This window comes from Colossoma macropomum, unplaced genomic scaffold (genome assembly GCF_904425465.1).
Source record: "Colossoma macropomum unplaced genomic scaffold, Colossoma_macropomum, whole genome shotgun sequence".
NCBI classification, from domain to species: domain Eukaryota; kingdom Metazoa; phylum Chordata; class Actinopteri; order Characiformes; family Serrasalmidae; genus Colossoma; species Colossoma macropomum.
The window spans coordinates 2,443,587-2,467,516 of NW_023494798.1; the positions used below are offsets into that span (position 1 = coordinate 2,443,587).

At 40.9% G+C, this 23,930-nt stretch overlaps 1 protein-coding gene across 1 annotated transcript in view; it reads right to left on the minus strand.

Annotated features, from left to right (window-relative positions):
* Positions 1–5,732: 5,732 nt before the first annotated feature.
* LOC118817894 (tyrosine-protein kinase CSK) overlaps positions 5,733–23,930 on the minus strand; it is a 70,048-nt gene continuing 51,850 nt past the window's right edge. The window contains exons 5-13 of the mRNA XM_036584894.1: positions 18,810–19,029; positions 15,521–15,614; positions 14,781–14,846; positions 13,546–13,645; positions 13,200–13,290; positions 11,566–11,639; positions 10,984–11,179; positions 9,382–9,468; positions 5,733–6,642 (exon numbers count right to left, since the gene is read on the minus strand). Coding sequence (XP_036440787.1) covers positions 6,460–6,642; positions 9,382–9,468; positions 10,984–11,179; positions 11,566–11,639; positions 13,200–13,290; positions 13,546–13,645; positions 14,781–14,846; positions 15,521–15,614; positions 18,810–19,029 — 1,111 coding nt within the window. The 3' untranslated portion in view covers positions 5,733–6,459. The remainder of the gene's footprint in view (positions 6,643–9,381; positions 9,469–10,983; positions 11,180–11,565; positions 11,640–13,199; positions 13,291–13,545; positions 13,646–14,780; positions 14,847–15,520; positions 15,615–18,809; positions 19,030–23,930) is intronic.

The window sequence follows — 23,930 nt, forward strand, 5'->3', positions numbered from 1 at the left end:
ACCCTACAAATTGCAAAACATGTAAAGCACCTGCCGCCCATTAAGTACCTTCATTAGGAACGGGTCATTGCAGAGCTGATTTCACCAATGGCAAGAGCAAACTGATTGGACAAAATAAAGCAGAAATGAATGCGTCTGATTGGCAGAAATTAAGCAAAAGTGAAAAGCGCTGGGGTCACGCTGGGATTCATAGCCTCCCGTGTGCATGGTCAATGAAGCCACACCGAATACAGTCTCGTCGGGCATGGCCTGCCTGGATGACTAAGCCACGGCCTGGGTGAAAGCCTGTCGGCTGTGCTGCCTCTCTTATGTAACTGTGCCTTTGTTAGCAGCGTGCCGCGGTCATTACCGTCCTCGTGAGCAAGTAACCGAACATGACCATGGACAACTGTCGCCTGCTCATAACAAGGCAAAAAAGAGGAGACTGACGAATCCAAATTCTGCAGCAAGCAAGGAAAGGGCCAAAAGAAGAGCGATAATTAAGACAAATAAGCTCTTAGGATCAGGAGGAGGTCCCTGGAGCCAAATGCGCTCCTGTTCTGCCTAGTCGCGTTCCGTCTCAAGGATGGTGAGTCATCCTTCTCGTGTCAATCCTCTACAAAGCAGAGGCAGCCCAAAACATTAAACAGGGGGAAAAGGCAGAGGGTTTTATTTAAAACCAAAAAAAGAACTAAATCTACACATGCCTTGTATTTTACATGAAGTGTTCTAGACATACACAATCTTTAATTAGGCAAAACGACTCCATTACTGGAAGATCTCCATTAAAAATCCAGAACTATTGTTTTGTGTCCAGCTGCAAGAGCAGCCTTGAACACATACCTGGTGCTTAAGGGTCACAGCATTGCATCACACATGGAAAAGAGAAGAGTAAACCGTGTGATGCTGTCACGCTTCTGGATCTCTAGACATTCTAAACTGGGGCGTAAAACCACTTGGGGTCTGCCAGGAAGGTCCCTGGAGTGAAACATTGCAGGACAATCATTCACTGCAACAACAGAAGAGTGAATAAAGAGAACATCCCTACCGCAACATACATAGTGGACACTGACAGTTGACACTTTCCCCTTTACAAAAGTATGATAGGATACATCTTTCCAAGTTACTGTAGCCTTCAGTACTAAATATAAAGGCCACATTTAACGCCATTCTTAAAAGAGCCCTAGACCCCAGATTTCTAGGACTGGTTTAGCATTCTAGTTGGTTTTGCTGGATATGAAAGAGAAGCTCAGGCTTGAGGAAGCAGATTTTCACTCCCCGCTCGGCTTATTTACAGTCACAGCGGCTGTTTGCCACCTCCGACTATAACAGAGTATCGTATCACACTTTCATCACACCTCGCACAAGAAAATCAAGCACAGCGCAAGAAATCGTTCAGCGCGAACTCCCAGAAATAACCCACCGCCAGACGAGACGCTGGCACCGCACCTGTCAGCCGCTCCCCAAAGCTTCCTGCTTCGAGAGAGTTTGAACAGCCTGCGGGTGTTGAGATGGGACTGACATCGCCTGCTTTAAAATCCCAAAGAAACTTATCCCCATGAAAGCAATTCACTTTGGAGCAGACAGGGGTGCAACCTGATTGGTTGTAATAAATTCTAATATTAGGAAAGATTCTGATTGACAGCTCTGTGCCCCAGTTTGTGTCGCCCTGATTTTGGGTCGAAGGAAAACGACAGACAGGCTTCAGACGACGTCTCTCGTCAAATAAAGGTGATTCAAGTCAATGCAACCAAGCAAAACTGTGAAAGGAAGGTGAGAAGGTGAGGTGAGTACAGGTTAGGCAGGTAAAGGAACAGGCGAAAGCTGAATTAAAGTAGCTTGTGTCAGAAGTTTTGGCCATTAAATATCTTATCAACTGGATGTCACCAGAGAGTTTGTTAAGAATTTGAGCATTTGCAGATAAGCTTTAGGGGGCCATCAAAATAAAGTGTGACCTAATTTTTGTATCAATCATCTGTTTTTAGCAAAGACAGAGAACTCGCAGCAGCTTGCCAACTGCCTGCTGCTCCCTCCCAACCTCCTACTGTTACACACAAACACACCTCCCCCATCCATACAGTGCGTAAGAACAAACAGGACATCTGTGACTATTAATGAAAAATACTGATTTTGTGATTGAGTATTAATTAACTGAGATCGGTGCTGTTCAGAACATTCAATGCATGACGCTCATCATTTCAGACCTGACAGATCTGCAAATCTATAACACGAGAAAACCTACGATTAACAGACTGTTTACAGAAGGCTCAACAGGAGGAGGGAGAAGTAGATAATTGGAGTTTTGACAGCGCTGTCCTTGACCAAGAATGACTGACGGTGATGCAATGGTTGGATCACTAGATTCAGTGCATTAATTCTCCACAAATTGGAAGAAAATGTTGGAAAGAAATTCCTTTCAACCTAAAGAGAAATTAAAGCACTTTGTATTTCATCGCTGTCCAAATAAAAACATGTATCTCCAAAATAGTAACTTTACAGGAGAGGGCAAAAACATTCTTTACTTTTAATGTAATTCAATGGAAAGAGATTTTTCTAAGCAGTTTTGCTGCATTTCTATTGGTCCATTCATGTATTTTCATACAATGTAAAGAATGGCTGCCATGTTCAAATCATAGAAAAATGAAAATCGCAAAAAAAATGGAGTTACATGTTTTTCTTTGGACAGCAATGATTTACACTTGTGCTGTTCTTTGAGCGATGCCATGTAACTGTGGTTCTCATATTGGCCCTTTGGAAACCCAAGACATTCCACATTTTAAATTGTTCCCTATGTGTTATCAGCTGGATTAAAGCAAAAATTTGGTCAGTCCGCTATAGAAGAACCACTTTGGGTTTCCCAAAGAACTGTGCCAATTTTTACGCATAAAGGACCTTTTAAAGACGTAAAAAGGCCTACAGCCTTTACATTAGGTATAGCAGGGGTGTCCAATCTTATCCACAAAGGGCTGGAGTGGCTGCAGGTTTTCATTCCAACATAGCAGGAGATCACAGGATCAGTTATTTGAAGAATGACCAATTGATTAAGCAAACAGAAGCAGCCCTTTGCAGAGAAAATTGGACACCTCTGATATACAGGGTTCTTCGCACTCATGCTTCTCATTTACAAAAATGGTTATCTAAAGAAACGCTTCTCTAATGAACCCTTCAATGAAAAGTGCGTCTTGTATGTCATCATGCAAAGAACCTGTCGGCGCTGTGAAAAAAGTGTTCCGATCTGGACCAACAGATTAAAAATTTTGTTAATTTTGACAAAAACTGGGTTGTGTGCTACAGTTTCTCATTAGATTGAATAGGAATTCTCACCAACCTAGCAACAGTAGCTATGAAAATCTACACTTTTGTGGGCGGAGCATGGAGAGGTCAATTTCACTCAAAGATATTTCACTAAAAAAACAGCACCAAGCTGCAATTTTGAATATTTGAGTATTTGAACACAGACCTAAAGCAGGGTGACATGACAAAAATACATCATCATGATTCCTGAAGACATTTCTGCAACACACAATATTACAATGCTTTTTTGTTTAAGAGTGAAACAAACCAATTTTATGATTTTAAATTGGTTGTGATCACATTAACGGGCTAAGGATTCTGATAATGACTGATAATATTGGGCGACGTAATTTTTTATTTACATTTTAAATTTTATACTCAAAAGGTTGTTGAACAGTGTTTCACTTAGGCAGATGATTGTCAGTTATCAACGGTCACACTTCTTAAACTCAAACAGCAGAAACCTAAATAAATATACATACATACATACATCATCTAAACCGCTTATCCTTCTGGGTCGCAGTGGGGTGCTGGAGCCTATCCCAGCTGTCATTTGGTGGAAGGCAGGATCTAAATAAATATAATTAGCTTAAAATAATATAAATATTGGGTCACACTTTATTTGGATGGTCCCCAGAGATGATCTACAGATACTTAAATGGTTAACAAACTCTCTGGTGATACTCAATTGATTATCAATAACATTAGGCTTAGGGTTAGGAGTAGGTGGAGGTAGGTGGAGGTTAGGGACAGATTTAATAGAATATTTCACATGCAACTTCAAGATCAGTTGCATGTAATACATATTTAGTTGAACGTTAGTTAAAGATAGACTGAGCATCTACAGTGAACCATGTAGATCTGGAGGTGGAGCTAACTATAATTCCTTGAGGCTTCGCTTTCTGTTTATTACGTCTTTTTAATTTTTTCTTGTGTAACAACGTTATTCCCAGGCTAAAGTTGAGATCTGGGTGAATTATATATGCTTTGCATTCAGATCCTCAAGTTCAGCATGAATTGCTACTAAACTGGTAAACAATGATACTAATATGTTTAAAAAAGCCTTATATTAGGTTTTCAGCGCTTCATCTGTTTGAAGGATTTTCCCTGTCAGTGGAAAAATCGCAGAATCCCAGTGATGCCATGACCAAATAAACATGTTGCTAATTAAGCGCTTTTAACCGCAACTTTTACAGATACAAACACAAGCTGTCAATATCGGCCGATACTGTCGGCCAACTGATATATGGGTCAGTCCCTACTAATTTATGCAATCTTTGTAATGAAACGCAGTTGATCAGCGTTCTGTAAATACTGACGATATTCACGATATGCTGAGAAAATTTTGTGGGGTAATTTATCACGATCAAGATAAATACTGTCATACTGCCAACCCAACAACCCACTAATGCAGTCTAATTTGACCGTAACCAAGTCCATCTATGAAAGCAGTGTGTCATCAAAAGCTGACATTTAAATGAGGTCAGTTTCTGAGAGTGACGCTTTCCCTCCAACCACACCACATTCACACACTCACTGCTCTGATCTGATGGAATGATTTATTTGTAATCATGGTAGCATAATAAAACAATGAACATTGAAAGCACTGACAAGTTAACCCAAGGCCTCTCTCTCTTGCTCTCGCTCGACCATGGCATGCAGTACCGCCCTCCCCGTTCGTTCCTCGTCCACGTACTTCAGTCTTTCAGTTAAGAGTCTTCTTTGTTTCCTTGTCGTCTTGTTTTTCTTTTTTTTTTTCTTCTTTTTTTGGAGTCCTTAAAATATATTTTAATATAAAACAAGCTCACGCACAGAGAGTCTACCGGATTCGGACCCGCCCTCCAAAGGATTTGAGGGTAAATTGAGTGTCCTGTTTTGGCTGGCGAGGTCGAGCTCAGCTGGAAAGTGCTTGTGTTTGTGTGTGTGTGTGTGTGTTTGTGTGTGTCTATGTAAGAAAATGTGTGTGTTTGTAAGAGTGTGTGCACTGTTCCAGCTCTCTGCTCTCGTCCCGCTCGATACGATGTTGACGGACACGTTTATGCATCGTTTATAGAACCATCATGGAAGGAGACAGCAAGTAAGCAAACAGACGAATCAACAACAGAAACAAAAAAGACGACCGTTAAAAGTCGATAAAAGTCCGTGTGGCAGAGGAGGGGGAAACGAGACGCAACAGCCCTGCCATCTGGAGGCACTTTGGCACAGAGCAAACGCCTCATGCGCACACACACACACACACACACACAGACGCACACACAAACACACACACACACACATGAGAGGAAGCATGCAGAAAACCCACTACATGACACAGAGAGAGAGAGAGAGAGAGAGAGAGAAAGAAGGAGCAAGGAGGAGGAGAGCAAAAGAGAGGAGAAAGAGTGAGAGAGCGTACGAGAGAAACGGGAGAAAGACAGAGATAAAAAGAAAAGCATAGAAAAAGTGACAGACAGAGAGAAAGGCTGAGAGAGAGAGAGAGAGAGAGAGAGAGAGAGAGAGAGAGAGAGAGAGAGAGAGAGAGAATGTCACTAAGACAGATAAAGAAAAGCACCTGGCAAAACAATGGAGAAAAGGCCAGCCTTTCTCCCATTAATGTCAAGCTGAAAAAGCGAGAGAGAGAGAGAAGGAGAGAGAACAGAAAGCAAGAGACAGAGAAAGAGAAAGAGAGTGTGTGGGAGGGAGGAAGAGAGCGAGAGAAAGAGGGAGAGAGAAAGAGAGGAAGGCAAAGAGGCAAACACTTTGGGGAAAGGAAGACAGTGTGAAATATATTGGCATGGGAAAACAATGACCCAAAAAAAACAAAAAAAAACAAAAAAAAAAACAACACACAAAAAATTCAAAAAAACATATATAATAATAAAAGGCTGAAGAGACAGACATGAGGACATGACACGCTTTACCATGCACGCTCATTCACACACACTCACACACACACAAACACACACACACACACGCTCGGAGGTCTGGTAAGGTCCTCCTCCGTCTACAGATACACATTGCGAGTGCGTCCAGATCAACAGTCCGATAAAAGTCCGAAAAGAACGAAAGGAAAAACCCGGAGCCTCTTTTCAAGCTTCACCGCCGGACGTTTCTGGACGTTTCTGCTCCAGGAGGCAGGCGGCTGCTGCTTCTCTACCCGCTCTCCCCCTCTCTCCTCCTGGGTGAAGCCCTTTCCTGGCGCTGGGCTCACAGGTAGAGTTCTTTAGCTCTGATGTGCTGCAGCTTTTCGCGCAGCATCCGAAACGACGGCCTCACCGTCGGGTCCAAGGTCCAACACTGCTTCATCAGGTCGTACACCACAGCCGGGCAGCCGTCCGGCGCGTCCATCTTATAGCCCTTCTCCACTCGCGGGACCACCTCCTTTAGCGGCTGCAGACACATAACAGGATGGTGAAGTGAAACGCACATACAGGCCTGCAACAGTCATTTAAAGAACAGCTGGAGGAAATTCTTCATTTACACAGTTTTCACACACGCAGACGCGTTCGGAGTCTGAAGTTTGCTTCTTTAGTGTTGTAATGGAGCTACAAAGCTAATGTAGCGAACAAGCAATGGAAAGTTTTAATCACATCAACAGGATTTTTGGTGCTTTTTAGTTGAAACGAACACGACAGTAACCTGTCAGAAACGTATGAAGGTTAGGATTAGGTTTTATCTTTGGGTTGAGATTAAGGTTAGGGTTAGGATTCGTGCCAGGGTGAGGGTTAGGATTAGGTCTTAGGTTGAGGTTAGGGTTAGGATTAGGTTTTGGGTTGAGGTTAGGGTTAGGTTTTAGATTGAGGTTAAGGTTGGAGTTAGGATTAGGGCCGGGGTGAGAGTTAGGATTAGGTTTTGGGTTGAGGTTAGGGTTAGGATTAGGGCGAGGCTTAGGGTTAGGTTTTGGATTGAGGTTAAGGTTGGAGTTAGGATTAGGGCCAGGGTGAGAGTTAGGATTAGGTTTTGGGTTGAGGTTAAGGTCAGGGTTAGGATTAGGTTTTGGGTTGAGGTTAAGGTCAGGGTTAGGATTAGGGCCAGGGTTAGGGTTAGAATTAGGTTTTGGGTTGAGGTTAAGGTCAGGTTAGGATTAGGTTTTGGGTTGAGGTTAAGGTCAGGGTTAGGATTAGGGCCAGGGTTAGGGTTAGAATTAGGTTTTGGGTTGAGGTTAAGGTTAGGGTTAGGATTAGGTTTTGGGTTGAGGTTGAGGTTAAGGTCAGGGTTAGAATTAGGGCCAGGGTTAGGTTTTGGGTAAGGTTGGATAAAATTAGGTTTTGTGTAATGGAAGTAACACATTAACAACACATCTGCTTAATGTAAGTAATGTATCAACAGAACATCTTCAAGACATTTACTTCAGTGTACTTATGATGCTTCACTACTGCTACTTGACTGATATGTTGATGTGTTATTTGATAACCTATTAATAGTTTATTAATCATCTACAAAGGACCACTTTAAATAAAGTGTTACCAGAAATTCACATATTCTTATTTCCAGCTTGCCAGCTTCCAAAGCAGGTTTTCATGTTTCTGGTTTAGGAATAATAAATATCATGGTTAAACGGGGCAGCAAATTATGGCAGATTTACTTGCATTTCGATTTGGAAGATAAATATTAATGTCTCTCAGGGTTGCACGACTACTAATTTTTACTATTCGACTAATCGTTAAACAAGTAGTAGACTAATCAATGAGTTATTACCATATTAAAGAAAACGGGTCGAAACACTGGTTGTTAAGAGCTTGTTAATAGGTGCTGGGGAGGCAGAAGCTGCGGTTTGAGGTGTGAGACGTGAACTGCAGCAGAGTTTTTGTTGTATTTCTGCAAGTTTCTCTCACGCAGTCTGCCCACATATGTACACTGACTGTCTAATGTAAACTACATGCTCAAATCACCACAGCTCTGAGAATCTCATCTCTTACTGAAAGTTTAAACTGGCTCTGTAACCCACGCTGCCGTTTACTGGTATCACTGTAGTCCGATGGGAAACAAAAAACTGCTTATCATACAATATTACGACTATTTTAACTTTAGCTTATCTGAAAAAGCAGCACTTCCCCTTGCTCATGTCTCCTCCACATCGGACACAAAAACCTACCAGTTTAATTACATTCAGAATGAATCCAGGCCATTTCAAGATTAAAAGGTCATAATTTTAAAGTAAATAATGGTGTTTACATCTGTATTTGCATCGCTATCATTGTTCACATATGAACACGGTACACGACTCAAGTTCAATGCGTTCACTGATATTACCATGTAGGAACGTAAGACTCCATTTCATAAAATACTTTAAGTGATGTAGCAGAGATGAACCACAATTTACTCTAAAAAAACTCTTTTCTTTCCAGATCGCCTGAATTCATACCCACTGTTGTGCTCAATTGAGAACTGGCTCCCAGCGTATGGCAAAGTCCCATGTATGAGTGTTTTTGTTTGAGTTATGGCCCTGAGGGACAAAACAAAATGCCTTAAAGGTTGATGGTGACATTTGTTTTGAAAGAACCAGAAACATTATTACCTGCTTTCAGAAACTAATGGAAACCAAGTCTTTGAAATGCGAAAGGCCCCTTTTAGTGTCGAGCTTCTAAGTAGTATGAAATAGACTTATTTATGTGGTTTCTAACACCGTATGACATACTGTTATCTATAAACATGAACAAACATAAGAAACAGTAATAGAAGCCGCCCGGAAACAATTTTTGGACGTCATAATGCTTTGACTGCCCTCTGGTGGACATTGTGAAAAACAGCACAATTCAAGTTTTGGTAGGTTCAGAGCAAGACAAACTTTTACAAACACTGAAATTAGAGGTGGGCAATATATGGCAAAATGATATTTTACCACTACTGTGCTAAATTCTCATACCGTGATAAACAGCATGCTTTTCTAACCAACTGCATGTTTCAATACAGACAGAGCAAAATGAATACTGTTTAACTGGATTTAGTGCAGCACAACACAAATCACTGCACCCGAGTTTTTGAAGGCTGTTTAAAAACTTGACAATATTAGTGTTAAAATATTGAGATACAACATAGTGTATTGTGTCTTTCAAATTAGCAATACGGTACTTTGCTGTAATTGTCCACCTCCACCTGAAATATTTGGCATCAGTCAAGGTTTCTTACAATTCTGGGATAAGGCACACGGCCGAAAGAGTAGATTTCCCAGAGCAGGACCCCGTAACTCCACACGTCAGACTTCGTGGAAAACCTCTGTGAGAAAAAAACAATAACAAACAGGCGTAAATGAGGACAAACGTGAGAAGCAAGGTCTGGTAATGAGTACCAAACTGTAATCACTTGTTAATTAGCTTAATGGGTCAATTAAAGGGAGTGTTTATTCATTTCAATATTTTAACATCAATGGGACTACACAGCATCAGGGAGGGTCTCTGAGATAGCAGACCGTTTTCTCACAATGATACGTGGGATGGTTGAACACGATTTAACATTATTTTTCCCTGGGTTGTTTTAAACCAGGCATACACTTCAAGTTTAGCCTGATTTGATTGATTTCAGGATCAGGCTTCAGTTTCAGCTTCACTGGTTTTGGATATCTGATACGTCAAAATTCTTGATCATGTATCTGCTCAAACTGCAGGACCTCACAAAGAGACTTCGCAAAGTCACAAGAAAACATCATGCAAACATAACTGCAACTACTGCTCTACATGGCTGAACTCACATAGGCTAACAAAACGTTTGAGGTACTGGTCGGTATATGCAAACTTTACTCTGACCGATTTCAACAGAGCATAAATGCCGGTGGGAGATTTTTTAATTGTCTTTATAAAATAGGCCTGTTGACATCACCACCTGGTATTAGTTTCAGTGAGGCACAAGTTAGCAAAGCTGCTGTAGCACAGTTTCTAAGCGTTTCTGCTGGGTATTTAGGGGCGCAGTGTATTGGAATGAAACAGCTTTATTGGAAAGCGTCCATAGACAGAGCTGTTTGTAGAGACTGCGTTTCAGTGTTAAATGGACTGGTGTTTTCATACAGTGTGGGCATATAAATCATACATGGTCATACAGGTGGCCGATTCAAATGTGCAGTGACACACACAAAAAAAAACCCTTTTAAATGGTATGGTATGGTATGATGAACTGTGCTTGACCAGGGACCTAAACGAACAAGGTAAAAAAAAAAAAGAAAAAATGATTTCGGGTAGACTTTGAAAGCACTATTTAGTCACAATTTGGTTACTGAGCGTGCTTTGCCCTTTTTTTTTGGGGCCACTGTATAATGAGCACGATGCAGCTCACCCATAGTGTCCACTGTAGTATTTTGTATTACATAAACAGAATAAGAACAGGAACTGATTGATAATCAACCGTAGAAGACACACCTTTACCAGCTGAAAGTATTATGGTAAAATTGAAAAGGCAAAGAAATGTTTAAAATATTCAACAGTGTCAGGCAGAAGTTCATAGTGTCCACTCCACTTTTGGTGCCAACACTATGCGCCTGAGCATCACAGCACTCTGCTCAACTAAAAACTACCACTGCTAATACCAGCATTCACAGGTGGCCATTTCTGCTGCTGGAGATAACACGCCTGGACACTAAGACCCACTGTGTTCAATTGAGGTTGGAACCAAACCCTGCTGGTAATAGATCTCCAGCAGTAGAGTAGAGCTGGGGATAACGGACGGCAAGAAACAGGAGAAGCACAGCTAGAGGAACATCATGCTTCTGGGATTAGCTGCCTATAAAATCTTGGATATAACCTTCTCTCGGAGCGCCTCAGGCGACGTCCATTTGACAGGCAGCTTGGCTGTGTCCTGGGTGGACGAGGCTTCCTTGGTAAGACCGAAATCGCTGACTTTGGCGATGTTGTCTTCGGACACCAGGACGTTCCGAGCCGCGAGGTCCCTGTGCACGAAGTTATTCGCCTCAAGGTATTCCATCGCCTCGCAAACGTCACTGGAGGAGGGGGAGAAAGAGAGTGAGAGAGAGAGAGAGAGAGAGTGAAAGAGACAGGAAATAGAGAGGTAGTGAGAGTGAGAAAGTAAGAGAGGAAAAAGAGCAAGAGATACAAAGGGGAATGGGGAGAGCGTGAGTGAGACAGGGAGAGGAATAAGGAGGAAGGAAGAGATTAATAGGAAAGAGACATCAAGGAGGAAAGGAATGAATGAAAGAGAGAGACAGAATAAAAACATGATATCACACAGCGGATTAGAAGGTACATGACTTTCTAGGCTTTAAAACTGCTCTAGACAGCAGTTCTGTCGTCTGTGAATTCATAAGTTTAACAGAATAAAGATGAGAAGTCACCATCAAAGCTCTCGTTTGAAGGCAGCGAAACTCACAGTGAAAATTTGAGCAGGCACTCTCCCCCGAGCACAGTGCGCCCTCGCGAACGCAGGTAGTCCACTAAACTGCCCTGTTTTCCACACCACAAAGACAAACACAGAAAAACATGCTTCACTTTAGAACAATCACTAGAAATATTTAATTATTGTTTTATCAGAGGTATTATTCTGTGACTTACATGCTAGTAAATTACATTTAAAATACATGCACTATATGGACAAAAAAGTATTGGGACACCCACAGGAGCTTTTATGCCACCCCATTCTGAATCCATAGGCAACGATATGGAGTTGCCCCCAACTTTGCAGCTATAACAGCTTCTGCTCTTCTGGGAAGCTTTCTAGAAGATTTTAGAGCGTGTCCAAAATCCACCTGTTAGCAACGAGTGTAGCCGAAACACCTGAACTCAATAATTAGAAGGGGTGTCCCAGTACTTTTCTCCATATAGTGTACATTCATTGGGTAATAAAGCATTCTGATTCTAAAGAAATGCCAAAGCTTCACACTAACAGCAAACCTAATCTTACAGTAGCAGTTAAAGATGAATTCCATCAATTTTCAATTTTTCTCTATACTTAAATCATTATGATGTAAAGTCATTCATAACGGTCTGACACTCCATTCTAGAGAGATAGAGAAATGCACACTGTGGTGGTGATTGGAACCAGACGTCTGACGAGTTTAATGCCTCTAAAAGCTCCCTCACGGAAAGGTATTACAGAAATGCTAAGAAGACGCTGCCTGATGCCCCAGATATTGTTTCATGATTATTTTGTAAAACGTTTTTTTTCTTCTTTTTCAAAGAGGTACACGCAAATCAACATAAGGCAAACACTCCGCAAAGAAAACGTGTTTTTCAGATTAAAATTTTCATGTCTAAAAACCTTAAATTCACTTGATAAATAAATAAAATGATTTTATTTGCATTGGTAGACATTCCAACCTCTGGTTCCCATCACCAATAGTGAAATTTAATATGAAAAAGTTTCTCTATACTGCATGGTGAATAACTAATTATTTAAAGGAGTAATATATTAATCTAGGGTTAACAAACCTTAACCCTAGATTAATATATTACTCCTTTAAATAATTTGCTTCAAGAAATTATGCCAGTATTTTTTAACCTCCTTGATCCTTTTTCTGCTCCGACTGTATTGTATCATTGATTATTATAAACCACTATTTCGATCTCATATAAAGATATATGCACTAATTTAAAACTCACTTATAATACAAGCCAAAGGGCAGATGCTTAACAAAGGCCTATGTGCTTTCAGGCCGAGCCTGTGAAAACTCTGCCCACACCACTGCAGTTGTAACAAATGAGCAGTAATTTTTTTCCTCAGGAGAACTAGTCATGTCTATGAAAGAATCATACAGCGTTTGAAACAAAAACATGGGCTTTAAGTGAAAATTAACCAATTAAATTCAGCAACTATCCACTGGCTTCTATTATAAGTGAGTTTAGAGTCAAAGGGTTTCTACATGGAAGCACATAAAAATTACTGTCTGTGATAATCGACATGCTACACATACGGCACAGATCAGGCTGAAAATCACCGGAGTATTCCTTTAACACATCAGTTCATTTAGCTATTGTTTATAATGCAGCTGATGGGATTAGGCTAACCTTGGCCATGTACTCCGTGACAATGAAGAGACTTCCTCTGTCCTCCACAATCACTCCCAGCAGCTGCACCAAGTTATTGTGCCTCATCTGCCTGCAGGGAGCACAGCAACACATCAGATATCAGACAGCAACACAGAAAAGGTCAGGTTAATGGTGCAGGTATTAAAAAGTTGTGGAGGAGCTGATATAAGATTATCTGGAACACAGCTGCTGAAACTGTGAGGGATTAGATTAAGAAAGACATAAAAAGAAATGTGTGTGGGAAAGGGTGATGTGGTAAAGGTGTGAGAGGTACAGCGAAAAGTATAAAAGTTAGGAAGGGTGAAGGGCAGGTGAAGGCACTCACGTCATAACTGAAGCCTCAGCGATGAAGGCCTGCGCCGTGGCGTCATGTTTGATGCACTTCACCGCCACCTTGGTCCCTCTGTAGTCTCCCAAGATTACATCTAAGAGAAATACAAACATCAGATTTTTTAGGTTTTCTAGAAGTGCAGGTGTGAATTTCAGACACAGTGATTAGATTACGATTCAGTGCATCATGAAATGTAAAAATTTCACAAAGATCGAATTATTTCAGTACAAATAATTATTAAACAATACAGCCTGAGAATTTCATTTTTGCCCAAAAACGAGCACATACGTAAATTAATATTATTACACCAGATCATATAAACATTCCTATGTTTATGGAGCTGAGATGATTTATGCATGATTGATGTACGGCTGTAAAAATAATTCAATAAATTTGATAATAAAAGTATCTGAAAGCAGAAAAGATATTCAAAACCCCCGCACTCCCGCATGGAAACAAACATTGGTCTATCAAGGACTAAGGTGAAGATTTAAGATGACAAAGTCAGTCTAAACTTCAGGTGAAGGCCAAAGATGCTTGACACTAGTCCAGACTGCAACCAGCTAGCATGCTCCCAGCTGTGCTTATTACTGAGAACAAATGAGCGAGTGCTGGCTGCAGGAAAACGATTCAAACTGAAATGGGCAGTAAAGCCGAACTGGCTCAGTTTTTATGGCTGAGTTTCTGGTATAAAAGCAATTCTGGGCGGCTTAAAAACCTTGATTCACTGTCTACAGCTGACCAAAAAGGGGTTTTCGTGTTAAAGATTAAGGTTAAGCAGATGCTGTTTCCTTAACTTTCCTGCACCGCTCACTGCTGTTTAGCCAGAGCCAACAACCTGTAAAGGGTTGCCAGATTGGGTAGGACCTTAGGCTTAGCACTTTGTTGCAATATGCTATGAAAATAGTTATTTATCAGGGATGATTTTTCACTTTCTTGCAGTATTTTTTCAATTAAGTTCTATGAAAAAAACAAACAAAACAAAACAGAATTTGCATAAAAGTGTAATTAATTACACAATTTGTACTAATAATTAATAATGGTACAACAATAATAATAAAGTAATAATAACACATTTTTCCAATTCAGTTATTGAAGGTAAACATGTCCTGAGCTTTTGTTGTTCTTATTGAACATACACATATACAAGAAAATGAATTTATTCCATAGTCACTTCCACAGATTAATTTTTCAGCTACATATGGTGCACAAACACACTTGTCACGTACCTCCAAACTCTCCTTTGCCGATGGTCTGTATAAGCTTCAGGTCCTTCATGTTTAGAGCCCAGCCACCTACAGAGATCAGACAGGAGGGTTAGAACAGCCAAACAGCTGCCTTAAAATGCTGTCCCAGCTTAAAACACCTGATACTTTTCAACTACTTACCACCACTTTCATGAGCTTGAAGAAGCATATTAGAGCATGAAAACAGTAAATCTATGGAGCCGACAGATGATCTATGCATGATGCATTCAGGGCTATAACAAATATTTAACAACAATCAATAAATTTGATAATAAGCGTATTTGTATTCAGTGCCATTTTTAAGATGTTTTAGAGGAGAGTAGTCTAGAAGAGGTAGATGGCAAAAGCTGGTTGTATAGGTTTTAGTGAAGAACAAACATGGGAGATTTCTGGTGACAGTGGGGATTGGTGTGGGGTGCGTGTGTGATGTAAAGGTAGGACCCCTGTGAAAACTGTTGGCTGATTTAAACATTTTAAAAACTGATAATACTGACAAATATAAATTTACATGGTGAAAAATGAAAACAGGGCTTTGCTGACTGATGAGGTTCTTATTAACTGTGACTTAACTGTGAATAAATAGCAGAAACTCACAAAGTCTAAAAATATGGTAGCACTGATTTGCTGTTCGGGTCCAGTTGAGATTTTAGAGCTGCTATCTAATGATTTTAGTCAGCTTGTGTCTGACTGAAAGAGAGAAAGTGTCTGAGTGGCCAACTCACTCCTGGAGAATTCATCCTGCGCTGCTACCGTCCCCTCCATCAGCTTTGGCTTGATCAGTCGGGTACACAGTCCATCCGCATCTTTGGTGTAATGCTGACAACAAATATACAGGAAAACATACATTTTAGTTAAAGAGGAATTACACTACTTTTACAAAATTACTGCATAATTCAGTAATTAAGATATAAATAAAGCCATTTAGTGGGTTTTGATGTGAAATGGTGCACAAAATGACTACCTTATGATTTGTTTACAGTGGTGGTGATGATGGGAACCATGTCTGCATTGTGAATATTGCCATTTTATTTACTATTCAAAATGACCATTTAAGCAACACGTTTGAGTTTTATGACTAATGTCAACAATGGTAAAATAGTGATAAATATTAAAAACAATAAAAACATTTTCTTTGTGGACTATTTTGCCCAACAATGTCCTGTATGCACCGCTGTTTAAAGAAAACAGGCCAAAACTTGATCTCAGAACTATTATAAAACAATGTCTCAGGTATCAGGCAGCATCTGTAACCACTACACGTAATATCCTTCTGTGAGGAAGCTTTTAGAGGCATTAACAGGCATAGTTTAGACATCTGGTGTCCATCAGCACCACTGTGAAGAATCCTGACTCTGTAGGTTTCGCTAGAACGAAGCATTTCACATCAAATGACTGCGAATTACTTTTACATCTTTAACAACCATTTAATTATGCAGAGATTGAAAACTGGTGGAATTCCCCTTAAAGGGTAACACATCAAGAGATATTACTATTGGCCAATAATGTTTGCTAACCCCTTAAACTACGGGTATAGTAGTACAGTAGAAATGAGATAACTTGCATATTATTTAGCAACCTAATTTCAGAGTAGTTACTAAATGACATAGTAGTATAGTAAATATTACATATCACAATACTTTAATAACTACCATGAAACTAATATGCTAAATAATGCATTTTTGAGAGTGAGCAACTGAAGTGTTGCATCAACATATGAGCAATAATAGCATGTTGACCATATTGTGCATCCCTAATAGGTACAGCCAATATCTATATAAAAATGCAGGGCCTTTTCCTGGGTGCTTTAAACCAACCTACAGAGAACGGAAATAATCACAATACTAAAACTCTAAATGCAGAAGCGTCTGCCATATCTGATTCAACTCACGGACTTTAATCGCTAATATGTCATATCAGGGAATCCGCTATATCACACAGCCCCATACCTGGCTGTCTCTATTCTGCTGCAAATTTTAAATGCAGTCTCAAGCTGCCAGCAGGGGGCGGTAGAGGAACAGTGCTCAGTGACTGATGCACATGCATGCTTCCACATGCTTAACAACATTCCAGCCCAGCTATCCTTACGCAATATCACAAGAAGACGTGTTTTGTGCGCATGTACTTCACATACAAAACTCGGATGGAAAAGCCTGCGTAAGTTGTTTTTGGCAAAACAAACGTCCAAAACTCAGTCCTGCCGAGTGAACCTGCTAAATATGTCCCCAAAAGACTGCTCCCATCACAGACAAGGCAGCTTGTGCTGTATTGTTTACTGTGACGGCAATTAGGAGAGCATGAGAATGGCCTGCTGTGACAGGCAGCCGAAAGGAAGGGGGGGGGATGACAAAATGTGCGGAATTCTGTTCCAGGCTGAAATGCAGAAAGGGCAAGATACACACACACACACACACACACAGACACAGACACACACAAGGCTTCTCAAGGGAGATGGACAAAGAACAGTGTGGACAACATTCTGAGGCAGAGACAGCACAACATAAGCAAACAGCATTTCTAAGCAGGGAAAGAACTGGCCTAATTGCAAACTTAATGCTTATATAGAGCGTATCTGTCCTGCTCCTGTAAGCATATGGAACCTCAGAGGAGCGTGTCCCATATATAGTTCAGACTCAGGGTGGGAGATGTAGGGCTGGCCCGAACTGCAAATTACAGGCACCAAATACTCTTTGGTATTTTCAACTCGAGTACTCAAACATTTGTTCTCAAAATCATTAAAAATAATCAGTTTAATCAAAAAAGTGCTGCAGAGGGTCATGAAAAAACTCATTTGCCATTCTGTGTGTGTAGCCTGAGACACGTCGGTATTATCTTCTAACTTTTTAAGCTTTACTATTTGTTAATAAAGTCTTTTATGTTCTCTCAAAGACAGAGTGCTGTGGATTATTTTTCCTCTGAGAGTTACTTTTAATATATTTACCTTTATAGCTCCGGGGACAATCACAGGTCGCCGGTTTGATCCCCTGAGCCGACAGTAAGTGACTGAAGTGCCCTTGAGCAAGGCACCTAACCCCCAACTGCTCCCTGGGCGCTGTGGATAGGGCTGCCCACCGCTCTGGGCAAGTGTGCTCACTGCCCCCTAGTGTGTGTTGGCTAGTGTGTATGTGGTGTTTCACTGCACGGATGGGTTAAAATGTGGAGGTGAAATTTCCCTGTTGTGGGACTAATAAGGGTCACTTAATGTGAAATCCTTTCATATAATAATATAAATATTTTTGTTACAGTCTGTTGCTTATGTTTACTTGTTGGAGTTGCTTCATTTGGCTAGATTGCCCTTTTTTGTTTACTGTCACAGAAAGCAGCAGTGAGGGAAACACGGAGGCCAAGTTGAGCTCAGTCAGCCAAGTTACAAGAAGTGGAGAACCACAACAAACAGGTCTGAGGCTCTGAGCTCCCAGGTTTTAGTGCTGCCCTCAACAGAGCCTAGCGGTACTCAGATGGGCATAGCTATACTTACATATTTGAGACAATTTATCAGATTTGTTTTGCTTCTGTGGTTCACCGACCTCTTATCGTAAATCCTGCACTGAGCATTTTTATTTTATATTTCTATTCACAGTGAATGGTGCGGTTTGTGGTGCTCTGAAGCGAGATGCCTTGGATGCCTAGCATGAATTTATGACATTCAACTAAAACAGCTATTTTTTTTTATTTTTAACATACTCTATATATTCACAATAACTATTTTTAAAGGCCTTTTCTGAGGCTACAATTTTTGTGGCTTGAAAAATACAAAGCACCTGAATACTAAATACATAATCGAATACAAAATAACGTAATATCTTTACTTGGAAGCACTTTCATGATACACGACATACATCTTATTTAGTTTGTCCTGTGGTTAATGAACAAGCTGGAATGGACAAAATACACAAGCAAAACAAGACTCACGTAAAAAAGGGCAGAGTGGACATCCAGTCAGCTTCTTTATGATGAAGCTTATGCAGATAAATGCTCGCCTAAGAAAGAGAAGAAGAAAAACATGCTCCTCACCTCCACCAGCTGCATGAGGTTCTCAAAGTACTCCTCCTCGTCGATGGAGAGTTTGCCGTTGTGGTAGATGATGCGGTAGTGCTCCACCTTGCCCTCACAGCTCACACATAGCGTGTAGTCTCCGGGGTAGTTTGTGCTCTCCCGCACCAAAAACAGCCCCGTCTCCGGTGGGTAGAGCAGCCGCTCCGCTTGATCTCGTGTGATTTTACCGTGGAACCATCTACAGAGAGAAAAGATGGAGAGACAAAGAGAGATTAAAAGACAGTCAGAGAAGACACTGCTGTTCTTGGTCATTTGTAAGGACAAGATAAAGTATCACTAACCCCAGTTTACCACAGACAGGCCAGATTAGAACTTCAGCTTGTAGAGTACTCTGTAACACGTTGGCCAATATTCATATTTCAAAGCCGCAACATATTTCAGCAGAGTTATCATAGTATACAATACTGCTTTGCCTTTATTGCGAGTCGACTGTCACTTCTTCACACTGCCCTTTACTTTGCATGAATGTGTCACGGCAAACGGACCACTATAATTTCACCACCACAAAGATATAAAGAACATTTTCCACTCTGCTATACCAGTTAATGCTCTGCCGCTTTCTTTTTCCCCGTGTTCAGAACACAAATCCAACTGCCCTGCTTAAAATGCGCGCAAAATCAAAGGAAGGACTGCGTCATATATTTTAATTGAAAGTGAAACAGCAGAGCATGAGAGTAGTGTTTTCGGATAAACTCCCCATTTACATGAAAACAAAAGGTCCTGAGAGGCCCTGTGTAACAGTAAATCAAATACAGTTACAGGGTGTTGTTGGGCAACACAAATAATTTAATGCATTAATCATACTATTTGCAAAGCAGTGTAGTTTGTGTAGGCTGTGGTTGCCAAGCTACATAGATGGTCCTTATGTATTTACTAGGAATGTCAAAGCTAACATGTAACCATCAGCGTCACTGTTCTGTATGTCTCCATGACAGAATCTGGGACTGCAGTCTGTTCACTTCAATACAGCTATCAGGTGCATTTTATTTATTTATTTATTTTTTTTAATTTTTACTCGATTTTCTCCCCAATTTAATCGTCTCCAATTCCACCCGCTAGTTAGGACTCCCCCAATCACACGATGCTATCAGCGCTAGGAGGGTGAAGGCTAACACAGGCTTCCTCCGAGACCTGTGAAGCGCCACCGCTTCTTTTCGAACTGCCGCTCACGCAACGTCACTGGACAGCCGAACGCGCTCGGAGGAAAGCGCCAACTGTCAGATCTGTTACGTCAGCTAACAGACGCCTGCGCTGACTAGCATCGCGTTGGGTGATGGGGGGAGAAGGAGGGGCCATCCCACCCACCCAGAGAGAGCGAGGCCAATTGTGCTCTCTTGGACTCCCGGCCACGGATGGCTGTAGCATCACCATGGATCGAACTCACGATCTCCTGATGATAGGGCCAACGCTTAGACGGTTGCGCCACTCGGGGAGCCCTATCAGGTGCATTTTAAAGTGATGCCTCCGGGGAAACTACACTGGACAGCGCTCACGGGAGTCCTATGGATACATCAACAAGTGACCGCAAAGCAACAGCAAAGTGGAAAGCTTCAGTGTAACAAGAATCCACATGCCCTACGAACGAGAGTGACAGGCTACAATCGCGCCCGAGCTGGAACCAGTAACTATCTATATGATATAAATTGGTGGAAACATGCAGACACTGTTGCTCTCACTGGACATCGGTGATGAAAACTGGCAACTGTGTTCACTCTATGGAAACCACGTTACTGGATTATTGAAAGTAATCAATATATTCTGATGAAGCCTGTTTTGTCCAATCACACAGCTATAACAAAATGCAGTGTTTTTTAAAATGGAAAACAGTATCTTTCAAATTTAAGTCAATAAGAAAAATGACATTAACTGTGATTAGATATACAAATCGTTTGATTTAACAATCATTTAGTCGGTTATCAAAGCAAACTGATTTATTCAGGCTTAGAAGGTGGATCAGCCAGATTTTACAACAGGAACTCTCTGATTTATGATTTAAGATTATACTCAGCTGTCAACTGAACTTTTTAGATTTCATTCAGAAGAAATGGCGTCGTGAATCTTTACCCTCAGAACTGTGTACTGATGAATGGAAATGCCATGCAGGAGAAGCAGGACTGCAGGAGAATTCAGATTTAAACGTCTGAGTGAAGCAGTGCTAGTGTGACAACTCTGCGTCCGGAATATGTTCATACGGGACAATAAAGCCACAAAGAGAATATTTTACTGCTTTTAGCAGTGGTATTTTAGGTCTGTCAGACCAAGCTTGTGCCCGGAAACAACAGGAAGTAGTACTTTTTCACGCCCACACACTCACACAACCCACTAACAGGAAGTTAGCTGATTTTATTTTTATTTTTTTTTATTTTATTTTTATGTTCAAAATTCTCAGGAGTTTTAGGTGACATAATTGTCCTGTCCACTTACATTCCGCTCTACACATCTGTATTAAATGAATTCAAAAAATGAGAGACACATAAAGATGCAACATATGAGGAACTTGTTTGAATTCAACAAAAATGTAAATGTGATTCTTGCCTCAAAGCATCAAAAATCTCCTTTTCCTCACAGGCTGACTCGTTTCTCTCTCTCAGATCATGTTTTAAATGGAACACAGCAGAGCTCAAAGCAGTTCGCACCGCAGAGTGTCAGAAACGACAGATTTAGTTACTGTGTCAATCCTGCAGAGGCAAAGACGGAAGAGTGACATGTTAAAGCCAGAAATGGGTGTACTGCAGTATCGCTGGTGGTCCATGTCCATATTTAACATCTTTACTTTTTTTTGCGAAAGAATCTAGTCTTGGTTTTGCACTGGCTAATGCAGTTAACAAGTAACGAAAGCTTAAGTAATCTTAAACAGACTTGGTAATGTGGTTTGACACTATTATCTATCAAAATTAACACCACAAGATGCCACCTACTACTATTTTCATCCATGTTTAAATATTTTTACATGTTCATAGATACCAGCATGTCATACAGCGTCAGAAACCACATTAGCAAGTCAATTCGAGATTGGCGTGATGATTCAAGCATGCAGTTTGCACAATGCAAATATTCGCTGTATATGCTTTCATTACTTGTCAGTGACATTAGCCTCAAAGCTCCAGTCCAAAAATAATAAAGCAAACTTCAGACACCAAACACGTCTCGGCTGATCAACTGCATGAGGGATAAGGGGAAAACTGAGTAAATTAGATTTTGTGCAAATTATTTCTTTGCATTGCTGCAGCTAAAACAGCATTTTTCCCTATGCTACTCATCACAGTGATACGATTATGTATCATTATTCATCAACGTGGTCTATTCCGTAATCAACCACTGTTCACTGAAGTTGTTCATTGATTTGTAGTTGGCATTAAAAGATGTTCACAGTTACTCAAGTACTTATTTAACCGTTTGAGGTGCCAGGATTCGAATACCAAAATCACTGTTTGGGTACTAGATGCATTTAATTACAGGAAGACGGCAAAAACATACTGGCCAATAGTTCAGCAAAGCTCAGGGCTGTAAAATGTGACCGTTGTGCAGGTAAGGATATTACCCTACTATGAAACATAAGTGTCTGAACATGAACGAATGTTTTGCTAAGGATGTGGCTGAAAATGCAGAGATACCGCGGACAGTGCTCTGGTGTGGCTTCACTGCTAACTAGGCCAATTACTCCAGCTGACGATAGCCAGGTCCAGGAACATGTAATTGAAATATATTCGTCTGACAAGCTATCACAGCCACATCATCACTGAGGGGAAAAGACTAGAAGAAAATGAGTCCTCATCTGTACCCAACGTTGTACCGGATCAGAGTACAGTTTGTTACCCACCAGACATGAAAACCTACCAATTTCCCTTGGGTATTTTTTAATAATATATTTTTTTTTATTTTAACCTCAAGGGCTTTCTTTAAAATGCATATCTAAAACGTAAGCCTTGCATATATATCTCCACATGTTGGCCAAAGTAATTTTTTTCCTTTTTGTTGTCGCTTTTTTCTTCCTTGTAGTTAAGCAGATATTCATTCATTAACTCTTTTGGATACTTGAATATCAAAATTAATCAGAATGCACATCTCTAGTTGGCAGCAGGTCCAAATACGGAACTGTTTACTCTTTGAATTGAACTGAATTCAGAACCATCAGCCAACCGTGAAATTAGACCTCCGCATTTAACCCATCCGTGCAGTGAAACACCCACATAAATGCACACTAGTGAACACACACACTAGGGGGCAGTGAGCACACTTGCCTGGAGCAGTGGGCAGCCCTATCCACTGCGCCCGGGGAGCAATTGGGGGTTAGGTGCCTTGCTCAAGGGCACTTCAGTCAAGGACGTCCACCGAGGGGATCGAACCGGCAACCTTCCGGTCACAAGGCTGGGTCAGCAGGGGTCGGCAACATGCGGCTCTTTACAGCCCTGTTGCGGCTCCACAGTAGAATTAGATTTTTAGGTAAAAATCAAATATTCCTCCTTTACACTAAAATAAAGCTCTGTTGATCGTTTTAACACAGTAAATGGTCTGTTAATTCACCCTTTAACACTGAAGGCTGGCGTGCAGACTGCTGGTCACCATAGCAGCGCAGATAACAACCTCGCATAGCTAGCCACCAACGAAATGGCAAAGAGAAAGATTTAAGACGGACATCTATAATTTGGAGACGAATTGACTTATTTGCGTTTATAATCACTCCAGCTGGTTTCCTGATACATTTATTCAGCAACAAGAAACTGTCAAACACTAAAAAGTCACGAAGCTGAAGTCAGATTCTCATTCGCCAGCTTCTCACTCGAATTTTCCGTTCCATCTTAAATGGTGCCTGCTGTCTTCAGTCTTCAGTCTCTATAGCTGAGCGAACGCTTAAAGCAGAGCAAAGCAAGTCTGCGTTTATGTTTATATTAAATTCGTTAGTCTACACTAGAACATCAGCACATACTGAGACATATTTACAGCCAAGATGTTAAATGGACATAAAACGTGGCTCCCAAGATGGTCTGATTTTTGCTGAAAGGACAAAATGGCTCTTCCTAATATTTGGGTTGCCGTATTTTGACTATGTAACAACCTCACTGATATTCGCAGGAACGC